We start from the raw sequence: 26237 nt of genomic DNA, 5'->3' as shown, positions 1-26237 counted from the left end.
CTTCTCATGAGGTGGCCAAAGTATTGGAGCCTCAGCTTCAGGATCTGTCCTTCCAGTGAGCACTCAGGGCTGATTTTCTTCAGAATGAAGAGGTTTGATCTTCTTGCAGTCCATGGGACTCTCAAGAGTCTCCTCCAGCACCATAATTCAAAAGCATCAATTCTTCAGCAATCAGCCTTCTTTATGGTCCAGCTCTCACTTCCATACATCACTACTGGGAAAACCATAGCTTTAACTTTATAGACCTTTGTTGGCAAGGTGATGTCTAGGAGCCTCCAAACAACTCTCAGAACCCTTAACAAACTACACCTCCCAGAATTCTTTGGGGTAAGTCAAGACTGTTTAAAGTGGTATCACCACAATTTAAATGTTTGGTGTGAATGGGGCCGTCGACGAAATTATGGGCACCCAGCACATCATTGTTTTCTTTTAGAAAACAGATGGAAGACATGCTTTTTTCCATCAGGCTTTTGGATGTGGAGAACGTCAAGGGTTGGAATTTTATGAATAGTTTGCTGCTGTTGTTACGGGTTGTATTGAAAAGTTTGCTTTTCGGTTCTTGTGTTGTACAGTTAGAATGTGGTTTTGTGTTGCAAACTGCCCCACAGCCTTTTGGTGAAGGACTATAGCTGCGTCTGTTTTGGATGCAGAAGTTCAAGTTCAATCTATGACATCTCCAGGTAGCCCTGGGAAAGATAACACTGAAGAGCCACTGCCAGCCAGTGTTGACAGTACTGATCTAGATTGGCCAATGGCCTGACTCCATCTGAGACACCTTCCTCTGTATATTAATCAATTACATTTCCGTTGATCAGGCTGGCTGGGGATAATGGTTACTGGAGTCTGCAATGTTGCCCACTTTTTAAAAAAATAATTTTTATTTTACTTTAAACAAATACAGATAAATATAAACAACCAAGATTACAAAAGAAAAATCCTTTATAATAATAATGGAAAAGGCTAAAAAACTACAAAAAATATCAAAGTACACGGCATAGAACATAAGCCATTATGGGAAAGAAAAAGGAAAGGAGAAGGAAAAGGAAGGAAGAAGAAAAAGAGGGAAAGAAAAAAGGGGGGAATGATCCAAAACATAAGAAGGCTCATCTATTGTACGTCAAGGTCACAACAGATCATTATTCTTATCAATTCTCTCTATCTGCATTCCATAGAATCCCTCATCTTGGTTTCAGAGAACATTTCCCTATGCGGTAGCATTCTAAACATAACCAGGTCTTTATTGATGAACCCTTATCCCCTAGATAATTATTTAAACATTCCCATTCTTCTTCCACCATCTTTTTAGGTTTATTTCTTATTGCATCAGTCAGTTACGCGAGCTGCAAGCACTTGCACAATTTGACTACCCATTCATCTTTGTGGTTGCCCACTTATTTCTGTGACATAAGTGGAAATTCAGTGACTATTGGGTTGTATCCAATTGAGTATTAGTGGCAAGGAGAATTCTCCCCTCCTCCCTCCCTACACAGACACAGCTTGCTAAGTGGGGCATAGCTGCTATGCTATCTTTTTGGCTGGTGAGTCCCTGTTGCTTACCAGGAGGGAGGCTGTGGGGAGGTCAGCGCGGTGTAAAAGCACCCAGAGGACTGTGGGACTGGCTCCTCTAGTGCATTTGCACCGTGCTGACCTCTTTGCTGTCTTCCTCCTCTTCTTCCTCCTCTCCTTTCTGGAGAGCCCAAAGGTTTGCATAGTGGCTGCACCCCAGCTGCAGAGCTGCTTCTGTCCCCACAGCAGCCTCTGAAAAGCCTCTCCTAATTATTCCCCCCTCTCCTTTCTCCAGCCACAAACAGGTGGAACGAACTCTGTTTTCGGAGTGCAACTCAGGCTGCATCTGCTCCAAGAATGAATGGGATCCCATATGTGGGGAAAACGGAATCACCTACATCTCGGCTTGCCTTGCTGGTTGCAAAACATCTAATGGAAGTGGGAAAGACATTGTAAGTGGCTTCTTTCTGACTGGTCCTTCCTCTACTTTGATAAGTAAAGGACCAATTCACGTGTTTTTGCAATGTCCTATACTCACAAAGTTTTGGGAGAAAACGGTGAATTATATAAATATGACTGCATCAAAAAAAAGCTAAAGTTTTTGGAGGATAATTTTTTTTTTAACTACATACCTGCTATATCGAATTTGACAACTGGACAATGTCAATGGATTCTCTGTGACCTTACTGTGGTCAAAAGGGCGATGTTGCTGCATTGGAAAAATAAAAGTGTATGGCTCCAATTTATTCAGTGGATTGTAGGCATGACTACACTTGCCACCTATGAGTGGATTTCTTATAGACGTAGACTTTCCATGGACAAGTATAATAATAATAATAATAATTATAATAATTTTTTATTTATATCCCACCCTCCCCAGCTGAGGCCAGGCTCAGAGGGTCTAACAACAGTAAAATAATTGTTGTTGTTTAGTCGTTTAGTCGTCTCCGACTCTTCGTGACCCCATGGACCAGAGCACGCCAGGCACTCCTGTCTTCCACTGCCTCCCGCAGTTTGGTCAGACTCATGTTTGTAGCTTCGAGAACACTATCCAACCATCTCGTCCTCTGTCGTCCCCTTCTCCTTGTGCCCTCCATCTTTCCCAACACCAGGGTCTTTTCCAGAGAGTCTTCTCTTCTCATGAGGTGTCCAAAGTATTGGAGCCTCAGCTTCACAATCTGTCCTTCCAGTGAGCACTGGAATTCAAAAGCATCTATTCTTTGGCAATCAGCCTTCTTGGTGGTCCAGCTCTCACTTCCATACATCACTACTGGGAAACCATGGCTTTAACTACACGTACCTTTGTTGGCAAGGTGACAGCTTTTTAAGAGCTGTCTAGGTTTACCATCGCCTTTCTCCCAAGGAGCAGGGGTCTTTTAATTTTGTGGCTCAACATTCTAAAATCAGTTCATTATAAAATCAGTTCAAATCAGATTAATGGCAACCATTGGGCTAGAGTTCTGTGAGGATTGCCAAAGGAGGGGGTCAGGCTGTGCCCTGGCCAAAGGCCTGGTGGAACAGCTCTGTCTTTCAGGCCCTACGGAAAGATATCAAGCCCCACAGGGCCCTAGTCTCTTGTGACAGAGCGTTCCACCAGATTGGAGCCACAGCCAAAAAAGCCCTGGCTCTGGTTGAGGCCAGCCTAACCTCTCTGTGGCCCGGGACCTCCAAAGTGTTTTTGTTTGAAGACCGTAAGGTCCTCCATGGGACATACCAGGAGAGGCGGTCCTGTAGGTGAATTTGGAACTCATTTCTATGAAATGCAGTAGGTGAAAATTGTAATTGTTAACTGTTAAGAAAAATGCAATGAGAAAAATGCTTTTTGCATTTTTCTTTCCTCGCTGAAAAAACAACAACACTTTTCATGTGTTGTATTTAAATTCAATTTAATTTTTTTTAAGTAAAGGAACAGTTCTTACAACCCTTCTCATGCTCATTTGCAATGGTGGAATCAAGCTGAGCTCCAGGTCAAGAATTAGCTCCCAACATGGAATTGCAAATGTCAGGAATCAAAAGAGCTGACAACCCCCCCCCTTTTTTTACAAGAACAGTTGGACCAGTGGCAGTCAGATACAGAGGGTAGAGTGAGACTGCAGCTCACACACATGCACCCCACCACACCACCTGTTCTCCAGAACGTCCTCTCCATAGTCTGCTGCCTTGGTGGTCTTTGTGCTCTGCTTATAAATGTCACCAGCCCTACTGCCCTAGCATCAGGGACTGGACTGAAGGGGACAAGATTGAGGAGGAATGGTGGAGCTGGCCCCTGCCTCACTTCTCTTCCTGAAGCTTCCAGAGAAGATGAAGGCAGTATTGAATTATAGCAGTGGTTTGAGGAAGGTCACAGCTCAGAGACAGGCAGAGACAGAAGAGTTGGAAGGTGTTGGGAGAAGACAAGCTGAGCAGCCAGCTGACACCTTGTCACTGGAGAGTATTTCTGACCCCCCTTCTCCCAGAACCCGGCGTTCATTGAGAGTGCAAGAGCAAAGGACTCAGAGACAATTAGCCCCTGGTGGCCACCATAAGGAGAAGTGCTGCTGCTAGGAAGGAAGGGGGCAGGAGCTCAGTTGGAGCAACGCCATCAATGGGAGACTGACTGCATTCCTTTGTCTCTCACTGTGATGATTGAATAAACTCATTAGTAAGAACTCTTCTTTGTTTTTCTCTGCTTCTTGCTGTCACTGGAGGAGGGATAGATTCCCCGAAGCCTGACACCTAGTTAAGAAAGGAAAGAAACATGGTTGTCCATGTCTGCTGATGCAACATCATAATGTTTTTTATTGGTGAGGGGAGGTACCCATCAAAGTGGAATAGGATGTAGGATCCATCCTATTGAGGTTGGTTAGACCTAGAGGGTACCTTGCTCAAGATCCCTTACAAGTGGCACTGGCGCTGCCCAGAACAGGTTGATTCCACCCTGTCCTATAGCCATGGATGGCCATCTGTCATGGTTGCTTTAGTTGAGATTCCTCCATTGCAGCGGGTTGGACTAGATGACCCTTGGGACCCCTTATGATTCTATGATTTCGGCACAATGTAGCTCATATCTGTGCTTGTTTCGGCACCTCTCCCCATTGCAAGTCCATTGGTTGGATCCAGAGACATGGATAAGACACAGTCAGCTCCTGTGAATGGATGGAGTGGGTGCCAATCTTTGCTCCCCACTTCTCTGTGCCCCCTAAAAAATTGTTACAGAGGGGCCCTCAAACAGTGTTGGAATGAGGAATATGGAAACAGCACCTCTGCTGTATCAAACCTGATTTCATTCCTGGAAAGACAACTTTCTTGAATAGAAGGACATTTTTGAATCCAACCCATTTTGACCTTAGTCAAATGTGATGGTGTCAAGCTGTAATGCCAGGACTTTTGCAAAAGTGTATTGCTATCTGAAGTCATCGCTGTGGCCCTTCTAGCATTCAAAAACTTCTCACAGTGTTTGGGAATGTTTTGCTTTTTAAACTGTAAGGGACAATGTGCTGGTTTTATTTTTATTTTTTTAAAGGCCTTGATGTTCTGTAACTTGGTCCATGATTAGCCTTGCATGTCATATTTACCATACATTTTTACGTGCTTCATTCCAGATATTTTATAACTGCAGCTGTGTGGGGATCACGGAATTGTCGTCAAGGCAGTCTTCAGCTGTGATGGGACCGTGCCAAAAAGGAAACGAATGCCCCAAAATGTTCCTCTATTTTCTGGTTGTATCAGTAATCACATCTTTCACCCTGTCCATTGGAGGGACTCCTGGATACATTTTACTGCTACGGTGAATAGCTTAGTCCTTCCACTAAACGCAATACGTATCCCCAAGTGCTAAAGGGAATTATGTAGGAATAGAAATTTAGCAGGAGTGGACAGATCAGTCTATGGCTGTGTCATTGTCTCGTGTGCTCATTGATTCCATCCTATTTCAGCATTAATCTGCATTTTGTGTGTGTCATATTTATATATATTATTTATATCACACACACATTCACATGCATACCCAATTTTTCAAAAACCTTAATTTAAATATGTAAAAAAAAAAAATTACCGTATTTTTTGCTCTATAAGACTCACTTTTTCCCTCCTAAAAGGTAAGGGCAAATGTGTGTGCATCTTATGGAGCGAATGCAGGCTGCGCAGCTATCCCAGAAGCCAGAACAGCAAGAGGGATTGCTGCTTTCACTGCACAGTGATCCCTCTTGCTGTTCTGGCTTCTGAGATTCAGAATTTTTTTTTTTCTTGTTTTCCTCCTCCAAAAACTAGGTGCGGTGGTCTGGTGCGTCTTATAGAGCAAAAAATCTCATTGCACACAGTTCTCAACATATTTTATCCTAAAATGTGTGCTTTAATGCTTTGTAGTACGGTAACATTTTTTCCCACCCAGGAAGTGTGGATCAGAAATCAAATTCCTTAAGCATCCTTTGCCATTGGTGTCAAATTCTCCCTCCTCAACAGCTAGCCCAGAAGTAGAGCACCTGATCTACGTCTAGCAGAGGGCTTGAGGTCCCCCATATTTGTTGGACTTAAGTTCCCACCATCTCTAACTGTTGGCTGAGCCAACTGGGGCTTATGGAAGGTGGGCTCCAGCAACACCTGGAGGGCAACAGGTTTTCCAGCCGGGATCTAGTGGAACTTGCCTGATGTTGACGTGATGGTTTTCTGCATTTTTGACATGAGAAGTTGAGTCAGTCCATCGGTCCATCAACTCAGCACTTATCTACCCCAGGGTTTCCCAAACATGGGCCTCCAGCTGTTTTTTGGCTACAGTTCCCATCATCCCTCACCACTGGTCCTGCTAATTAGGAGTGATGGGAGTCGTAGTCCAACAACAGCTGGAGACCCAAGTTTGGGAAACTCTAATCTACACTGGTGGGACACGGGTGGCGCTGTGGGTTAAACCACAGAGCCTAGGTCTTGATGATCAGAAGGTTGGCGGTTCGAATCCCCACGACGGGGTGAGCTCCCGTTGCTCGGTCCCTGCTCCTGCCAACCTAGCAGTTCGAAAGCAGTCAAAGTGCAAGTAGATAAATAGGTACCACTCTGGCGGGAAGGTAAACGGTGTTTCCGTGTGCTGCTCTGGTTCACCAGAAGCGGCTTAGTCATGCTGGCCACATGACCTGGAAGCTGTACGCCGGCTCCCTCTGCCAATAAAGCAAGATGGGCGTCACAACCCCAGAGTGGGCCACGACTGGACCTAATGGTCAGGGGTCCCTTTACCTTTACCTTTAATCTACACTGATTGAAAGTGGTTCTCCTGGATTTCAAGCTGCGTTCTCTCCCAGCCCTACCTGCAGATGCTGGGGATTGAACCTGGATCATTCCTTATGCAAGACAGATGCTCTATTGGCATATCCAACTCCCAAGAGACTGTGACTTTTTGTACAGGATAAGGATCCTGTGATCTACCAGGATCAGCTGGGCATCTACCGGTAGATCATGATCTACTGGTTGGACATCCCTGCTCTACCACTTGAGTTACAGCGCTTCCAGCATTCCATATCAGTGGCTATCAGTGGAAAGTGGGGCAGGAAACCACAAAACATTTTGTATTTATTTATTCATTTCACAAAATTTATGCACCACTTGATTGCAAAACGAAAACAGCAACCCCTCAAAGCGTTATACCGAAAGCTAAAATGAGAAAACTGAGGGAAAATTACAACCCTACTTATGAAGGTAAAATACTGAAGCTGATTAAGAGTACCCCAACTTTCTAAGGTGGCGCTGTGGGTTAAACCACAGAGCCTAGGACTTGCTGATCAGAAGGTCGGCAGTTCGAATCCCCACAACGGGGTGAGCTCCTGTTGCTCAGTCCCTGCTCCTGCCCACCTAGCAGTTCGAAAGCACATCAAAGTGCAAGTAGATTAATAGGTACCGCTCCAGCGGGAAGGTAAATGGTGTTTCTGTGCGCTGCTCTGGTTCGCCAGAAGCGGCTTAGTCATGCTGGCCACATGACCCGGAAGCTGTACGGCGGCTCCCTCAGCCAATAAAGCAAGATGAGCGCCACAACCCCAGAGTCGGTCACAACTAGACCTAATGGTCAGGGGTCCCTTTACCTTTACTTTTAACTTTCTAAGCATCTGGGTAGGCTTGTCAAAATGAGAATGTCTTTAGCAGGCGCAGAAAAGAGGTCAGTGAAAGCACCTGCTTAGTATCAATAGGCAGAGAGTTCCAAAGTTTGGGGCCTGCCACACTAAACGATTGAGTTCTTACAAATGCAGAACGTTGTGGGGCTGTGATGCAAATAAGGTCTGCAAACTTGAAAACAATGTTGCCGAGTGGAAGCCAGGCATTTATAGTAGAGGTTAAAGGACCCCTGGATGGTTAAGTCCAGTCAAAGGTGGCTATGGAGTTGCGGCACTCATCTCGCTTTCAGGCCAAGGGAGCCTGCGTTTGTCCACAGACAGCTTTCCGGGTCATGTGGCCAGCATGACTAAACTGCTTCTGGCACAACGGAACACTGTGACAGAAACCAGAGCACAGAAATGCCATTTACCTTCCCGCCGGAGTGGTACCTATTTATCTACTTGCACTGGTCTGCTTTCGAACTGCAAGATTGGCAGGAGCTGGGACAGAGCAATGAGAGCTCACCCCGTCCCGGGAATTCGAACCACCAACCTTCTGATCAGCAAGCTCAAGAGGCACAGTGGTTTAGACCACAGCGCCACCCACGTTCCTAGGCATTTGTAGGAACAACAACAAGAAGAAGAGTTTGGATTTGATATCCCGCTTTATCACTACCCGAAGGAGTCTCAAAGCAGCTAACATTCTCCTTTCCCTTCCTCCCCCACAACAAACACTCTGTCAGGTGAGTGGGGCTGAGAGACTTCAAAGAAGCGTGACTGGCCCAAGGTCACCCAGCAGCTGCATGTGGAGGAGCAGAGACGCGAACCCAGTTCCCCAGATTGCGAGTCTATCGCTCTTAACCACTACACCACACTGGCTCTCAAGGGCTGAACGAACCAAGTCGAAGTCTCTCATTATAGGCCTTTACTAAATGTATGGGTATTGGGGGTGGAGCTAGTCAAGTGCAACATTAGGGGCAGAGGGATATCCCATGGTCTTCTTTTGTGTGCAAGTGGCTTACAGACAAATAATAGGTTCACTGAGTTTCTGTTACTGAGTTTGCAAGAGGGAGGGTTTATATCGCATCTGAGCGATACCAACATTCTATCCACATTGTCGAATGTGTGCTGTTTCCTAGGTCCCTGATTTGCCAGGCGCACCTGATAAGCTGATCAAAGTTTTACTGCAGGTGGTACATTTCTTTTGTTACCATCTGCAAGATTGGGAAATGCCCGAATCCCTCCTCTTTTAAATTTGAAGGCTTTCTTCGGTTGTGGAAGCTTTCTGGTTTTAAATTAAGCATTTGGGATTAAGAAAAAACTAGCAGACCACCTGATGGAAGCCTGTTTCTGAAAATATTTCTTCATATTAGATCTGAGAAGGGGGGGAGGGGGGTTAATAATGTTGAACTTCCAAGTGTAATTCATCTTAGAATCCTAAAGGTGGCAGTATAATGCCAAGACTAACTCCTGGGATTTTTAAAGGGGAGGAAATTTTATTTAAAGATATAGCGTATATGAAAAGGTTTATGCAGATGTAGAAGTGCAAACGCCCTGATAAATTATTGGTTAAAAATTAGAATGTAAAGGAATCACATCCTTTTCATTATACTGCCATATACAGGAATATAAAGCAGATCCAACAAGCCTGATGCCTGCCTACCCCTGGCTAGAGTTTACTAGCTTCTCCAACCCTCTTTCCACCCCTGCAAGCCTCTCTCACTTTCTTTGCTGAGTCACAACCGTCCTGTAAAAAGTACAGGCAGTTCCTCCTTGAGATAAGCACACCTTTGCAACTAAGTTCCAGCAACAATATGTTTTGAACGTCATGCCTTTTATAAATGAAGGTTTTGTGCTTCGTGTATTTCAGATGCATCAACCCACACCTCAAATCTTTTGCATTGGGCATCTACACTTTAGCCATCCGAGTTCTTGGTAAGTATGAGTCAGACTTTGCGTCTCCCTGGCATTTATTCATTTGTTGCATTTATCGTTGTTGTTAATTTAATTTGTACGCTGCCCGTCACCCGCAGGCCTCAGGGCGGTTCGCAACAGCACCCATTGGCATAGCTGTCAACGTTTCCCATTTTTTAAGGGAAACTCCCTTATTCTGAATGGGATTCCTTGCAAGAAAAGGGAAAAGTTGACAGCTATGCCCATTGGAGGATTTGCAGTGCCACATCATGACTCTGGATTTGCATGAAGTCACCTTAGTGGCTGCATGGGGTGGGAAGGGGGAAGCTCGGGGGGGTGTCAATCTCAGGGTTGTGGGTTCAAGTGATACATTGAGCAAAAGATTCCTGCATTGCAGGGGCTTGGATGAGATGATCCACGCCGTCCCTTCCAACTCTCCAATTCTACATATGACTCTATGAATGGCAGGGGAGTTGATGGGCAGAGTGAGCCGGGACATGACCCCTAATATTTATCTGTTTTTCTTTGTACAGCAGGGATCCCGGCTCCAGTGTACTTTGGAGTCTCAATAGACACAACATGCCTCAAATGGGGAAGCAAAAGGTGTGGAGGTCAGGGAGCTTGCAGGCTGTACGATTCGAATGCATTCAGGTAACTACGTTTGAGATTTCTATTCTGCATTTGTTACTCTCTTCAGAATCTTCTCTTAAGGTAAAGGGACCCCTGACCATTAGGTCCAGTCATGGACGACTCTGGGATTGCAGCGCTCATCTCGCTTTATTGGCCGAGGGAGCCGGCGTACAGCTTCCGGGTCATGTGGCCAGCATGACTAAGCTGCTTCTGGCGAACCAGAGCAGCACACGGAAACGCCATTTACCTTCCCGCCGGAGCGGTACCTATTTATCTACTTGCACTATGACTTGCTTTCGAACTGCTAAGTTGGCAGGAGCAGGGACCGAGCAACGGGAGCTCACCCCGTCGCGGGGATTCAAACCACCGACCTTCTGATCGGCAAGTCCTAGGCTCTGTGGTTTAACCCATGGCGCCACCCGCGTCCCTTCAGAATCATCTTGTAGTTCAGTGATAACTGGAGAACCTAGATCCTTTGGGAATCAGCCGTTAGTAGGTTGCTGGTCGCCTCTGATGTTATAGAGGATGTGAATAAGCAAGAGGAGTCCCCTCTGGCTGCCATTGGCTTAGCTGCTCTGAAGTCACAGAAGGGCATGGCAGCCTACATCTAAGCCAGCTAAATGCTGATAGAGACCTGGAGGACTCTAAATTCTAAGGCCTCTAAATTCTAAGGTCAACAAGCAATTTCTGCTAAATTAAGGGTTGCCCACAGTTCATGGCCTTACAAATATCATGTTCTTAGCACAAAGTGGGTGGTTGCCTGTAAATGGGAAAGCCATTTAGCAGGCAAGCATTTGCTTAATTCTATTGATGTGGAATATGTTTTTCAAATTACCTGGAGCGTGCCTGATGAAGCTGGTCTCTCAGCAGAGTTGGTGGAAGGGTGTGCTGTAAATGACCTTGCAAGAAAAACAGAGTGCAATTCATATTGATTCAGACCATACACAGAACAATGGAATTGTTTTATTGTGTGTTCTCAGTATGGATCTTTACTTCTTGATGCTTGTGTAACTGGGTTTTTTCTACCTGTAAACTTCTCAGAAGCTCATTCTAATAATAATAAAAATAATGATCGTAATCAATAGTAATCACAATCAACAAAATATAACAATTATATTAAAATTAGTTTATAATTAATAAATACAATAAACAATAGCAATTTTATTACCATTAACTAATAATAAATAATGCTTGTTAATTATGAATAATAATTAATAACAGCAGCAACACCAATACATAATAATATGTATATATATATATGTTATATACTCAACTCGAACCAATGGTTTCAAGAAAGGAGATTCCGACTTAACATCAGGAAAAACTTTCTGACAGCAAGAGCTGTTTGACAGTACAACTGACTCCCTTGGAAGCTGGTGATTCTGCTTTTTTGGAGGTTTTTAAGCAGAGGTTGGATGGTCCTCTCTCATGATGCTATAGCTGAGATTCCTGCATTGCAGAGGGTTGGACTAGAAGACCCTCGGGGTCCCTTCCAACTCTAGAGTTTTATGATTCTATGGTTCTAATATCGCATCTGAGAATTAGCACTAAGGCAAATCCATATTTTATGGTAATTCAGGTAATTATGAGTTTTGGCAACACAACCAAGCAAAGAAGCACCAGTGCAAGTAATGGATTCAAAATTCTTCTTGCCTCACAGGTATATCTATCTGGGCTTGACTGTTGTTCTAGGCACCATGTCTACCTTCTTAAGTGTTGCTGTCTTGATCATCCTGAAGAAAAGATACACCCCACGCAACGAAACCATCCCAGCCATTGGAGAGAGAGAGAGCACCTCTGTTAAAAGCAGGAAAAGCGACTTCGTCAATAGTGACCACGTGATTCAGACAACCTACTGGCCAGAGAAAGAAACTCGACTTTAGGAAGACTCGATGTATTTTCAAGCAGTCTCTCTTCCAATGTGGAAAATTCTGGCCTACGTTTCATTATAAGTTAATGTGTTTGAATGAGAGAGCTGGGTGGGCGGGCACAACTTTTTGCTAAATACAATAAGCTTCCAAACACCTTTCTAGAACTTGTAGAGGCCTTTAAAAATGCAATATTGCATTTGCCTTTCTCAAAATGCAGAACAAAACTATTCCTTCTCCACATGAAACAAAAATATGGCTTGATGTATGCAGCATCCCTTGAGAGAATCTTCCGTTTGGAGTGGTTGTGGCTGGTTTGCCATCTCAGCATGACTGAGAAACCATTGTGCCATTGTAGCAATTGCTCCCAATTATTATTATTATTATTCTGTTGATGTTTAAGAGCAGGGACAAGAAACTTCCAGCGCTCCAGATGTTGTTGAACTACAACTACCATGATCCCTGGCCATTGACCATGGGGGTGATGGGAAGTGAAGTCCAACAATATCTGGCACACCAAAGACTCCCCCCCCCCCCCGTTTTACAGGGCAAAATGTCAACTCCGAGGCACTCATAGGATGACGATTGCTCACTGCTACACTTAAAAGGTAGGGCAAGCATCTTAGAAGCCTTCTGCGTCTGAGTGAATTCAGCCTATGGTGGACTACTTAGCTGTCTAATCAACTTATTTTTTGGGTTTGGTTTCATATAGCACTCAGTATGGCGGCCAGGAGGGAGATGGGGAAGGGCAAGGCAGTGGGGAGGTCAGCGCGGTGCAAACACACTGACAGGAGCACTGGCTTGGCTCCACTGGGGTGTTTGCACCGCAATAGCATCTCCGGCACCTCATAGCTCATCGTCCCACTAAGCTGCAGCAATTCCGCTGCCCAGAAGCTATCGTTGCAGCTCTGCCCCACCTGACGAGCAGCTCCTGTGGAGAGGGTAGATGCAATGTATCAACCCTTCTTCTGCAATAGGTCGTCATATCACTCTTTGAAAAAAGAAGACTGGCATTTTAATCCCAAGCCTTACTATTAAGTAAGGACCGACTCGCAACTGAACATGGCTAGGTCAGGCTGATTAGGAAATAACTTCTTTGACTCTCCTCCAGGCAGCTTGAAGGGCAGCTATTATACTCCAGATATTTGGAAGGGTTTGGGTGACTTTTTGTTGTGGTTTATTGGGGGATGGGGGTGTCTGCTGCTAACTAACAATGCAATTTACAATCTGGGTTGTGTACAGTATATACTTTACTCCAAATACATAAATAAGCAACACAATTCTCTTTCAAAGTAACCCAGCTTCTTTCTAAGAAAAGTTGCGTTCTACAGCCTCTGTCAGTAACGCAAATTTGCACGTATTTTACTATTATACATAAAGGATTGCACTTTCATAATTTACAGTCTGATCCCATAATGTTTATTCACATGAAGGTCAGTGGGGCTTATTAGCAAGCAATTATTCATAGGATTGCTGCCTTAATCATTGTGAGGGACAGGAAGCCACTAGATCACTGAATCTTCTGATTGGGGGTAAGAAATGACTGAGAACATTTTGGTGGGTGGGGTGACCTGGGGTGCCCAATAAATCCCCCCCCCTTTGTACATTTTTTTAAAAAAGCTTTGTAGTTGTTCCAAGCAGCTGGGAAACCTTTTATTTTTAAAAAAAAATCCGAGAAAGTAAAGAAGATAAACACAGCCTCTTGCTCATTATTATTCATTTGTCTATCATACTAAGCAAGGTAAGTCAAGCCTACCAACTCCATAAGTCTCTAAAATTCTCAGAAATTTTTCCCAAAGCAGCCAAAATTTACCCTCCACCTTCACAGGGGACAAATGGTCCCATGAAAATTGAGCAGGAAATAATAAGGAGTCCATGATTCTTTGTAAACTAGTGGTGTTTATCAGACTTAGATAAATTCCAAGGTGCTGTGGGGCACCTCAGAGAGATTTTGGGCTTGTCAGAGGTGAAGTGGGATCTGTATAAGGCAGCCCACACTGAAATAGGAAGCCCTGGAGTCCTTTGTGGCCCCTCAGTGATCCAGACATTTTGAAAAATGTTGCAGGCAAGTGTCTGCTCAAAATGATTGTGGTTCTCTAAACCTACCATTGTGCCAAGGTGGAGTGATTGAAGGAAAGGAGAGTAAATGTCACTATGAAGAGAAAGTCGTAGAGGAACCCTGCTGACTGATCAACAAAGCTTGTAATCAGAGGGAATAATTTTACCTGGAAAGTGAATCCCTTTTAGTTCTTTCCAATCCCAAATCTATTTTAAAAGTGGCAATCACAAAAGCTCCTGGGCTTATTTGTCTCAGCTCATACATTTCTTACTCAGGTGTACCTCGTGTCTGTAATTTTCAGACCAGTTGCCCACAAAACCCATGAGAAGATGAAGGGCTTCCATCCTTTGTTCACCCTACAACTGCAGTGGCTGTCCTTTGTCCAATACCACCTCAACATAGAAAAGTTATCCACATTTCCTTTCTTTTTTAAAGAAAGTTTACAGTTGTCCTGCACAAAACCCGCTATTTGAATAAATTGGCAGGCTTTATCCACTCTGGAGGTGGCCATATGCCTGAGAATTTCATCCACTTCTGTCTAAAGGAAAGGGGAGTTATAGCCATTTTCAGATTTCCCAATTGTAAATGGGGTGTGTGTGAAATGGTGGACTCAGTGATGGGTGCCCTTGTGGGGAAAACGCTGCAAGCTATCCTTGCGGAATCTGATAGGATATGTGCCTTTAGAAGCTGTGACCTTGTCTGCAAATTTCATCAAATTCTGCCATCCCAAAATAAAGTTATAAACAATTTATTTTTTGGAGGGGGAGGCACATTTTAGTGGTGTCCAGAACAGAAGCCCCTGCAACTATATGGTTTCAGTTTGGCAGGCTTTATGTACTCTGGATGGGCTAGTATCTCTGAAAATTCAACCCACTTCTGTTCACCCACAATTTCTCAATAGTGAAGGGGGACAGGACAGACCCCAAGCTGAATCAGGCAGCTTACGAAGTGCCTTGGGCCAAGATGGACTGTTTCATGAAGTGCCAAACTGGGATCCAAACAAAATCTTCTGGTTGGTGCGCACCACTTTTGGAAACCCTAATTTTGCTTATGGAATATGAGGAATTGGTACTGCTTTCAGTACCAATTCTTGCACTTTGGAACCATGACAGAAGAAAAGAACGCACACAGATATGGCCACATCATTCCACATCTTGGGGGGGGGGGGGTTATATACAGTTTATAGCTTTGATGTAATAAGTGATTTTGAAAAAATCCTTTGGAAACAAATTAAAATATATTCTAAGAGCAATGCCTATGATTTTCTTTTTCTTTCAATTCGCGTGTTTCATTTTTATGATTTTTTACATTAATATACACAGAAACGTCTGTTTATATTTGCAGTTCACCTTCTCCTAAAATTTGTAAAATCTCCTTTGCCAAATACAATCTTCTTTGAACAGCCGGATGGAATAATAATAATAATAATAATAATAATAATAATATACCCTGCCCATCTGGCTGGGCGTCCCCAGCCACTCTGGGCAACTCCCAACAGAATATTAAAAACACAATGAAACATCAAACATTAAAAACTTCCCTAAAATGGTAGAGTGATTTGATGGCATTGAAAATATTGCAACTGAGCTTGAATCAAGCCATTTCATAGGAGCTTGTCATATCCAGTTAGGCTAACACTCTACCCAGCCCAGTATTTTCTACAACTTTGAAGGCAGTGCAAGATCTTTCCAATCACCTGCCATCTGAGGGATATATTTGCTTAGGGTAAGTAGTTGGGGGCCACATACTGGAAGAGAGCAGAGCCTATACATATAGCCCTCATCTGTGTACATCTAAAGCCGTATCATACCACTTTAAACAATCATGACTCCCTGCAAAGAATCCTTGGATCTGTGGCTTTTTTAAAGGTGCTGAGAGTTATTAGGAGACTTCTATTCACAGAGCTACAGTTCCCAGAGTTCCCTGGCAAGAAGAATTGCAGCTCTATGGAGGGAATAGGGGTCTCCTAACAACTCTCAGCTTTAAATGTATTATTATTGTTATAAGTTTGGTGCCATCTGCAAATTTGATGACTTAATTAGTCTTTAGATTTGCAATTTGAACTCTCAGCTTTAAAGGTAATAATAATCTATCAGTATTCCTATTATTAAGGGACATGGGTGGAGCTGTAGGTTAAACCACAGAGCCTAGGGCTTGCTGATCAGAAGGTTGGCAGTTCGAATCCCCGCGACGGGGTGAGCGCCTGTTGCTCGGTCCCAGCTCCTGCCAACCTAGCAGTTCGAAAGCATGAAGTGCAAGTAGATTAAGGGAAGGCAAACGGCATTTCCGTGCACTGCTCTGGTTTTGCCAGAAGCGGCTTAGTCATGCTGACCACATGACCTGGAAGCTGTACGCTGGCTCCCTCAGCCAGTAAAGTGAGATGAGCGCCGCAACCCCAGAGTCGGCCACAACTGGATCTAATGGTCAGGGGTCCCTTTACCTTTATTCCTATTATTAGCTTGGTGTCATCTGCAATTTGATGACTTAATTAGTCATCAAACCTGCAAACCTGCAAGCCAATGTGGAGAACTGAACGTAAGGCTGGAAAAATGAGAGACCAAAATTCCCCCATCCCTAATAAAAGATTTGATCTTATTTATCTGGCCTGTCGTCTAATTCGCCAGCCAGCTTATTGAGACTGAAATTCCTCCAAGGTGAAAAATAGCCCACTCTGCAGCTGAAGGAAGACTATCCAGGTAATCCCAAACACTTGCAGATTCTGGCACGACACAGTCCTGGGCTTCGGGTCCCAACCTCGTACAAGTTTAATCTCAGCCTACCCCCAGCCTCAGTCAGGGCAGCAGACGTTGGCTGCCTTCCCAGTTCAGAATGCCAGGCATTAATTTACCCCCTGTTTCCAGGCCAAAGGGGTCTGGCTACCTTCCCAGTCTTCTACTTAGAAAAAGTTCAGCTAATCCAAAAGCAACGAAACAGCTTCAGATTTTGGGGGGGCCGTTTGGTGAAAACAAGTGCTGTGCTCTCGTTTGAGGGCCTCTGTATATACACACACGGCCGGGTGTTGTCTGCCCCCCATCGCTACCACTACTACCACAGAAAGACGCAAAAGGTAAAACTGATTTTGAGGTATCTCCTCCCCCTCCTCCCCAACACCCTCCTTTGGCACCTCCCTCCCACTGGTTACAGAAGAAGTAAGGGGCCATTAGGTTGCACTCCGCATTTGCCCTTGCATAAAATAATTGCTTTTCTTCTCATTTCATAACACACTAAATAGCAGCGCTCAGGACAAGGGACGACAGCTAAATATTTGCCTGCTGGCCTTGAGTCTTAAACTGCAAAAGGCCTTTGAATTGGGAGGAAGTCCCATCCTTGTTCCTGGAAGATCGGACTTCATTTCTATTCCCCCTGCCCCCTTGGGGGATAACTTTATATATTTTTGATAGGGGTGTGTGTGTGTGTGTGTGTGTGTGAGAGAGAGAGAGAGAGAGAGAGAGAGAGAGAGTGTCAGGGTGGTAATGCCCTACTTTACAAAGGACTGTCCTTTATTTGACCGAGTCATCTATCTGAAGAGTTGTCTGGTCCAAGCCCAGTTTCAAGATCAGGACCATCAGAAGGGAGAGCAGCCGGGGCCTTGAAGTTGCCCATCATCCCATCATCAACAGTTGGCACCTGGACATCAGATTGAGCCACCTGGTCACAGACTTCCCTGCTCTGGTGAGATGCATTTCTCTTTCAATCTCGCTTATTCTTTCAAAATGCACATTGATACCTAGCGTTTAGCACCTGCAGAGCTTATGCCCATCCTTCTCTTACGCTCACTGTCCTCTTTCTTGGTGATAAGGTGCCTCTTTCCTGGTGAAGCGTTAAGCAGCAGCCCTAGAGAGAAGGTTCATTATTGTCTCTGATGCACATTCACAAACATGCATGCGCAGGAATGCTAAAGCAACATGTGCCTTGAACACTAAGTCAGTGTGGTGCATTGCTGCTTGCAATCTTGCACACGGCGCTGTGGGTTAAACCACAGAGCCTAGGACTTGCTGATCAGAAGGTCGGCGGTTCGAATCCCTGCGACGGGGTGAGCTCCCGTTGCTCAGTCCCTGCTCCTGCCAACCTAGCAGTTCAAAAGCACGTCAAAGTGCAAGTAGATAAATAGGTACCGCTCTGGCGGGAAGGTAAACGGCGTTTCCGTGCGCTGCTCTGGTTCACCAGAAGCGGCTTAGTCATGCTGGCCACATGACCCGGAAGCTGTATGCCGGCTCCCTCAGCCAATAAAGCGAGATGAGTGCCGCAACCCCAGAGTCGGCCACGACTGGACCTAATGGTCAGGGGTCCCTTTACCTTTACTATCTTGCACACAGCAAGTGCCGGGGTATGTTTTGAACCATGGCAGCCTTTTGTCTCACACTTACACATCATTTCCGTTAGATTCCTTGGCTTTTCTGTTGATGGAGAACGGGATAATGCAAATAAGCGAACCAACAGGATAGAGCCTTCAGCAAGGCAGGATAGAAGGCGGGTCTCCCCGGCGGTGATCAGTTGCACGAGAGCAAGTTTGTGACAAGCATGGATCTAATCTTCTTCTGCAAAATGGAGGGGATGTTGACTTTGTCAGTGATCTATAGTATTTGGATTCGAGCACCATTAACCTTGTAAATTGGGGCCAGTCTGGGATGCGTTTGCCACAGAAGTGGAGCAAAAAGAAGTGGACAATAAGAAGTTTATTGTGGCCACAAGAAAATAACTAAGGGTGCTACCAGACGGCGGCTATTTTCTGGTGGGATTCAATTCCATAGAACTCAGCACCCTTAACAAACTACAATTCCCAGGATTCTCTGGTGGAAAGCACGACTGTTTAAGTGGCATCATACTGCTTTATGTGTAAGGTGAGAAGCGGCCTCAGACACCCAATAAGCTTTGGAAGCAAAGAAAGATGGAAAGACCACCTGAGACCTTTGCTTGATTGATACCCCCAACCCATTGCCCTGCTTGGCTTTCAGTTTCTATATGCAAACTGACCCCATTCAGGAGTGAGCTATGGATACAACATGTTTCAGTGGCACAGCAACATATTTGGGAACCTTCTATGTCATCAGAAGCTCCTCTGTTCTGCTTTTCTCAGTTTCCTTTGGCTTTCCATGTGTGAGTTAAAGTTTTCAGTCGGCTTGCTTTCCCTTTGTTTAGGGATTAGTTCCAGAAGGATTTTAAGAATGGCCTAAATAAAGGAGCCAAGTTGCTCACTGCAGCGCTCTCTCGATGCCTGGCAAGAGACTGCAGTCGCGAACGTGATCGGCTTCCAAGTCCGCTGAAGTATGCGTGGGGGAACTGCTGGCTCTGGTGACCTCTCTCAGTAGGGCTGCACTGCCACCTTCTGGCTGGAGGATTGTACTAATCACAGAAGTTCTAAAAGGGTGATTTGTGGTCTAGTTGGAACAGGGCCATTCTGCTACAGTGATGCACTAGGCAGCACAATCCTTATGCAAGTCCTGCTGAATTCAGTGGTGACAGCTGCCAAGTAAGTGTGCACAGGATTATGCTGTAGTTATCAGGGTGAGCTCTTGAAGAGCTCAGGTCTGAATTTTCCTGCATTGAGCTGGGGGGGTTGGACCGGGTGGACCAACTCTACAATTCTCCCATTTCTTGTTTTATTTTAGCAAGTGACTCCAAAACATAGCTGTCAACTTACAGATTTGAAAATAAAGGACCAGCAGCCTCGAAAATAAGGGATCAGCAGCCAAAATAAGGGATCAACAATTACTTTGATAAAATATATATTTTGTTGCGTGCAAATGGCTTTAGATACCTATTAGGTCCTATAAATTACCATATATCATATATTCAACACAAAAAACAGCAACAATTTGTTGTTGACAAAGCACAGCTGGACATAGTAAGGGCCCCATTACCTTCAGTAGCTTATTTAAGGGACATCATCAATAAGGGACAGCAGCAGGACATGTCCTGGGATAAGGGACTGTCCCGCCAAATAAGGGACGCTTGGCAGCTATGCTCCAAAATGACTCCCTCTCTCCTCCCAAATAGGAACTGTGACTGACCAAACCAGGACTTTCCCGATAAATAGTCATTTGGGGCTAAATATTTAATAGGGGAGGTAGGGAACTTTTTTCAAACCAAGCACTACGTACGTACCAGGGATGGGTGCGCCCAGAGGCAAAAGTCGGTGGAGCAACAGATACAGATTTTACCTCTGTACAGTAGGGTAGTTCTATAGTGAGGCACCCCTCTGTCATCCAGCAATAAAGCAATGAACAGGGTGGTGATACAATGACTACTGCAATCGACACAAGATAATGTCACCAAAGCAACTATCTGTAAACAAACAATAAACACCCATAAAAATGGCAAAAGTCGTTTCTTTCCCAAATAGGTGTTATCTTAAACAATAGCAAACACAGTAAATAAAGAGCTCACTTCTAATATATCAGTGGTTCAGTGCTCATTTCTTCTCTTTCCAAAACAGATCTTATCTTAAACAATAGCAAACACAGTAATAAATAGTCCACTTGTGATATACCAGTGGTTCAGTGCTCAGACGTCTTTCCAGTAATCAGACGTTTCGTTGCTAAAGAGCTTAGTCATCGAGGCTTGTAGTAAATAATATACAACTTAGGAGGTTTAACTAACTGAACGACATTGTTCTCTTTCTATGCTCCTCCCGATGGAAACATGCAGATGGGGACAAATATACCCCTGCTTTAAGTCGTTTACATACTGTCTTCTCTTGTGTATTATTTGGGAAAGAAACTACTTTTGCCATTTTTATGGACGCTTATTGTTTGTTTACAGATGGTGGTATTATCTTGTGTCAGTTGCGATATTCAGCAAAGCAAGAGGCATTTTCAGAGTGCAAGGACATATTCCAGACAGACAAAAACTCTGAAGGTTGGTGCAGGTCTGGTGAGGGGGTGTGGCCTGAGGAGAGGGGGTGTGGCTGAGGAAGAGGAGGAGGAGCCTGAGGGGAGTCCAGAAATAGATGCCTAGTGGGCAATTCTCTATCTTCGCCTTCATTGCTCCTGCTTAAAATACCATTCCTCTTTATCTCCTGTCTCCAGACACATCAGCACTCACATTCCCAGATAAAGCAAAGGAAATCCAAGCATAAAACTCAATAAAACACTCTAAACGCAACAGATTACCTGCCAGGACTGTAAACTTTAAAAAGCTATGAACTGCTGCAAAAACACAGGACTTTCTATTTTCAGTCAGTAGGGGACTACTCTGGAATAGCTGGTTTAAACACTTGTTTAGGCAAATGGGACATTATGCTCTTGTCTTTATTTATTTTTTCAGTGATTAGATGGATACATCTTTTTATGCACTCGGATGCAAGGAAGAATTTAGCCATAGGAAACAATGAGTGTTTCTGTCTACAAACAAACCACGGGGCGCTTTCAAAGCAAGGTTGCAAATATGCCAGGATCACATTCAGAACATTTTCTGCCTAAATCATTTATTTTGATACCAGAGAGAAATGCATGAATTTCCAAGAGTGAGAGCAGAAGGTTTGGGATTACACAAGTGTACCCTAAACACAAATTGGTTTTTGTTTGCTTAGGAAGTCGGGAAAGTTAATGATTTCCCATATGGACCTCAGAACCACCTTGTTTTAGGGGGAAATGCTGTATTGTATTGAATGATGCCATAGCTGCTGCTGACAAGGATCCACAACGCAGGTAGGCTAAGCTTTGCTTCCTATTGGGCATGATGAAGTACACTGATTCTCTCTGGAAAAATGGCAAAGCCATGTGGGCTTTAAAAAATACTTAAGTGACCTATGTTGCTGAAGAAAGAAAGACTGTGTTCTTTTGTTCCTCTGGTTCAAGAGAGCAACAGAGGATAATAGGCTGATTCACACATGCATGGTCAACACTTGATGTGTCATCATGTGATGGCTTCTCATTGGATGCCTTTCTGCATACCATGTGTGAACAACCTCCATGAAAAAGTAGTGTGGGTTGCCAACTTAAAGAACAGATGCCCAAGTTTCCTTCCCACCCACTTCCATATCCCCCCCCTTCTGTGTCGTGTCTTCTAAATAGGAAGCCTTTTCCTGGCTGAAATGTTGTTATGCTCACCCTAATCTCCAAGAGCAGAGAGATTTTGCAGGTGCCAACATTTACCTTGGGTTTGAGTCCCTTGGGATGAAGGTCACTGAACACTGTACAGTGGTACCTCTGGTTACGAACGCTTCTGGTTACGCATGCTTCGGGTTATGAGCTCCGCTAACCCAGAAGTAGTTGCTCCTGGTTGCAAACTTTGCCCCAGGGTGCGAGCGGAAGTTGCGTGTCAGAGGCGCATGCAGCGGGAAGGACCATTAGCGAAAGCGCGCCTCAGGATAAGAACGGTTTCAGCTTAAGAATTGACCTCTGGAACAAATTAAGTTCATAACCAGAGGTACCACTGTAGTGTCTTTTTGAAATCTAGCTTTATTTGCAAATATGTACAAACTGAGCATAAGACGGCAGGGCTAGCAATAAATACTACCCATAGCTTTGGTTTTGACACCGAGAGCAAGTGTGCGCCTTCACTGCTACAAGTTCCAGGCCTACCTAGAATGTTGCCTGCAAAGTTCTGAAGAGCTCTGGAATCATAGACTCATAGAATCATAGTGTTGGAAGGGACCCCAAGGGCTAGATAGTCCAACCCCCTGCAATGCAGGAATCTTAACTAAAGCATCCATGGCCTCTGCTTAAAAACCTCCAGCGAAGGAGAATCTGCAACAACCAAGGGAGTCAGTTCCATAGTCAAACAGCTCTTCCTGTCAGAAAGCCCTTCCTGATGTTTCGTTGGAATCTCCTTTCTTATAACTTGAATCCATTGGCTTGGGTCCTACCCTCCAGAGCAGCACAAAACATGCTTGCTCCAGCTTCCATGTGACAGTCCCTAGTCCAGTCTGGGATCTTTTATTGACATTGTGCATTAGACTGTCTTTTATTGATCATTTTAATATTTAGCTTTATTTTTCTGTAAACTGTTTTGAGGTTTAATTACAAGCAAGCGGTATATAATTTTTTAAAAATAAAAATAAATGTCAAGATCTGAATTTAAGATTGGGGAAAAAATGGGAAACGATGTACCCATTGACACGATGTACCCATTCCTCCTTGGGATTAGGCAAATAGTCCCACTCTATTCTGCGTTGGTCAGAACACACCTGTAGTACTGTGTCCAGTTCTGGGCCCCACAATTTAAGAAGGACGTTGAGAAGCTGGAATGTGTGCAGAGGAGGGCAACCAGGATGATCAAGGGTCTGGAAACCAAGCCTTATGAGGAACGGTTGAGGGAGCTGGGTATGTTTAGCTTGGAAAAGAGGAGACTGAGAGGAGATATGATAGCCATCTTCAAATCTCTGAAGGGCTGTCAGAAGAGGGAACATGCTTGTTTTCTCCTGCTCTGGAGGGTAGGACTCAAACCAATGGCTTCAAGTTACAAGAAAGAAGATTCTGACTAAACATTCAGGAAAACTTTCTGACAGTAAGAGTTGTTTGGCGGTGGAACAGTCTCCCTTGGGAGGTGGTGGACTCTCCTTCCTTAAGCAGAGGTTGGAAGGCCATCTGCCATGTATGATCTAGCTGAGATTCCTGCATTGCAGGAAGTTGGGCTAGATGACTCTCGGAATACCTTCCAGCACTACAGCCATATGATTCTATGAGCATCATCTCAGTCATGATGCTGAGATAATAATCAGATCTTAAAACCAGCACTAGGGAACCATCACAGCACAGGTCTATTGTGCTGATGTCCTACTTGTGGGCTTCGGATTTGCATCTAGTTGGCTAGACAAGTACTAGATGATGCTCTTTTGGTGTTCTTATAGCCACAGCAAGAAGGGACTATGATTGTACATGATGGGTTTGTTTCCGTCAACTTTATTTTAGGAAATTAAAAGCAAGCATTCATAGACCATGAAATCTTGGCTACCAAAAGTCAAGGGCAGGGAGTCCCTTTTTTTAAGGGTCAGCTAAGGATTCAACAGAAACAACTCCCTTGCGCAGTGGTCTAACTTTGCCTAATGGTAGGGCTGGCCCCGAAAGCAAAGTTTGCCAAGCTTGCAGCGGTGCTAGGGCCCCACGGTCCAACTGCCAAGATGCTTGGTTCAAAACTTCCTCCCTCACTGCTCTACAGCATCCAGTAATTGGTTGCTCACAACACAAGACAACATGTGTCCTCCCCCCCCCCCCCAGTTTTCACATTATTCAGCATTAGTATGAAGAAAAGCTCTTGGGATGAGACAATTACAAATAATTCCTGACTGAATGGTTTTGAAGACTCCCACTTCATTCCATGTGAAATAAAAAGTATAGTGGTACCTCGGGTTACATACGCTTCAGGTTACAGACGCTTCAGGTTACAGACTCTGCTAACCCAGAAATAGTACCTTGGGTTAAGAACTTTGCTTCAGGATGAGAACAGAAATCGTGTTCCAGCGGCGTGGTGGCAGCGGGAGGCCCCATTAGCTAAAGTGGTGCTTCAGGTTAAGAACAGTTGCAGGTTAAGAACAGACCTCCAGAACGAATAAAGTACTTAACCCAAGGTACCACTGTACAGGGAAAATGTGGTGTGTCTTATGTTAATGCGTTGAACGTTCTCTTCACAGGAAACGGGGAAATCACTGAAGATAAGAAATCACAATCATGAAGGTTGCTGAGTCAGAAAATGTGAATGGAGCCGTTGTGGAAACAAAAGCAGCAGACCTGTCTAAGGTGGATGAAGGTCCCAAGGAACTCACTGCCAGGACAAAAACCTCGTGCTGCAAAGGGCTGAAGGTCCAGTGAATTCCTTACTATTACTATTTCTTTTCTCTTTTTAAAGTCTAATGTTTTCTGCCTTGCAGTAGTTCTTTTTTTTTAAAAAAAAGACTCTTCCATTTGGAAGTGTATGGTTTTCATTTGATATCCACCACTGATAGGCTTGGGTTTCTGCCTTTTTCAGTTTCATAGACCTGGGGAGTTATGAAGCTACAGATGAGGAGTCAATGACTCTCCAGGTGTTTACAAATTTGGGGAGTGAAGCTGGTACTTGCGTAGCCATTCCTCTACTCACATTATGCCTTCTCTTGTTCTCCTGAAAACATGAAAGGGGGTAGAGTTAATTTCAGGACATAGGCATCAAAGGAAGCCAACAGGGTGCCCTCCACATGGTGTTGGGTTCAAACTCCCATCTGTCGCAGCCAGTTTGGCCAATAATTAGGGGCGATGATTGTTGTTGTCTTGTACCATGTTCCCCATCTCTGTTGTAACTCCGGATAACCCTGGTTGCACATCTTGTTGCTTTATGCGTGAGATGCAGAATCACCGCATGGGAATCATTAACGCAAAGGATCGTTAGATGTCAAGGCTAGCTCTGTGCACCCTGCCAAGGCAGTTCCCAGACACGACATCATCAGCACACGACAGCCTTGAGCAACTGCCAGCCACTCGTGATGCAGGATCTATCTGCCACGCCATAAATATTTTTTCACGAGGTTCCCTGGGGACTAAGAGTGAGGTTTTCATTTCCCTCAGGGCCCCAAAGCATCATTACAACAACCTCACCCTAATGTGGGTCCCTCCAAGCATTCGGGACCACAACTCCCATCATCCATGATTATTAGCCATGCCAGCTGGGGCTGGTGGAAGCCAGAGTCACAAACATATGGAGGGTACCACATTGGGGGGAAGACTGGGTTACAATGATAATCAACAAAGAACTGATCAATATGATCTATAAGGATGAGGCCAATGAATTTGCAGATGACGTCAAACTGGGAGGGGTAGCTAACACTGCAGAAGACAGAATTGGAATTCAAGATGGCCTTAACTGATTGGAGAACTGGGCCCAAACTAACAAAATGAATTTCAACAGGGACAAATTTAAGATTCTGCACTTAGGCAGGAAAGACCAGTTACACAAATATAAGATGGGGAACACCTGGCTTGCCAGCAGTACATGTGAAAAGGATGTAGGGGGTCTTAGTAGCTTAGCCTGTGGCAACAGTGTGAGGAAGCAGGGGGGAAAGCTACTGTTGTTCCAGGCTTGTATCAAGGGAAGTGATAGTATCACTCTGTTCTGCCATGGTCAGACCACACCTGGAATACTGTGTCCAGTTCTGAGTGCCACCATTTAAGAAGGTTACTGACAAGTTCAGAGGAAGGCAACCATGATGATCAAGTGTCTGGAAACCAAGCCTTATGAGGAACGGTTGAAGCAGTTGGGTGTGTTTAGCTTTGGAAAAAGGAGACTGAGAGGAGATAT

At 44.5% G+C, this 26237-nt stretch overlaps 2 protein-coding genes and 1 long non-coding RNA gene across 4 annotated transcripts in view; 2 read left to right on the top strand and 1 right to left on the bottom strand.

Moving 5' to 3' along the window:
- The window catches only part of LOC308486244 (solute carrier organic anion transporter family member 1C1-like), a 31416-nt gene extending 16137 nt beyond the window's left edge, over nt 1-15279 (top strand). For both annotated transcript variants that reach the window (XM_081022836.1, XM_081022835.1), the window contains exons 11-15: nt 1802-1958; nt 5088-5272; nt 9427-9491; nt 10004-10121; nt 11761-15279. In XM_081022836.1, coding sequence (XP_080878962.1) covers nt 1802-1958; nt 5088-5272; nt 9427-9491; nt 10004-10121; nt 11761-11983 — 748 coding nt within the window. In that variant the 3' untranslated portion in view covers nt 11984-15279. The remainder of the gene's footprint in view (nt 1-1801; nt 1959-5087; nt 5273-9426; nt 9492-10003; nt 10122-11760) is intronic.
- Nucleotides 4207-22318, bottom strand: LOC308486519. Its single transcript, XR_013991120.1, has 4 exons — nt 22124-22318; nt 11806-11897; nt 10936-10999; nt 4207-4221 (listed from the first exon to the last, which is right to left on the bottom strand). It is a non-coding gene; the product is annotated as an uncharacterized lncRNA (long non-coding RNA).
- Nucleotides 21536-26237, top strand: part of LOC308486246 (solute carrier organic anion transporter family member 1B3-like) — a 25606-nt gene continuing 20904 nt past the window's right edge. Inside the window, exons 1-2 of the mRNA XM_081022838.1 lie at nt 21536-21676; nt 24601-24769. Of these exons, the coding sequence (XP_080878964.1) occupies nt 24638-24769 (132 nt within the window). The 5' untranslated portion in view covers nt 21536-21676; nt 24601-24637. The remainder of the gene's footprint in view (nt 21677-24600; nt 24770-26237) is intronic.

The sequence above is a fragment of the Podarcis pityusensis genome, assembly GCF_964106645.2.
Source record: "Podarcis pityusensis genome assembly, chromosome: 10".
In the NCBI taxonomy this organism is placed as follows: domain Eukaryota; kingdom Metazoa; phylum Chordata; class Lepidosauria; order Squamata; family Lacertidae; genus Podarcis; species Podarcis pityusensis.
This window is presented reverse-complemented; position numbering and strand designations above follow the sequence as displayed.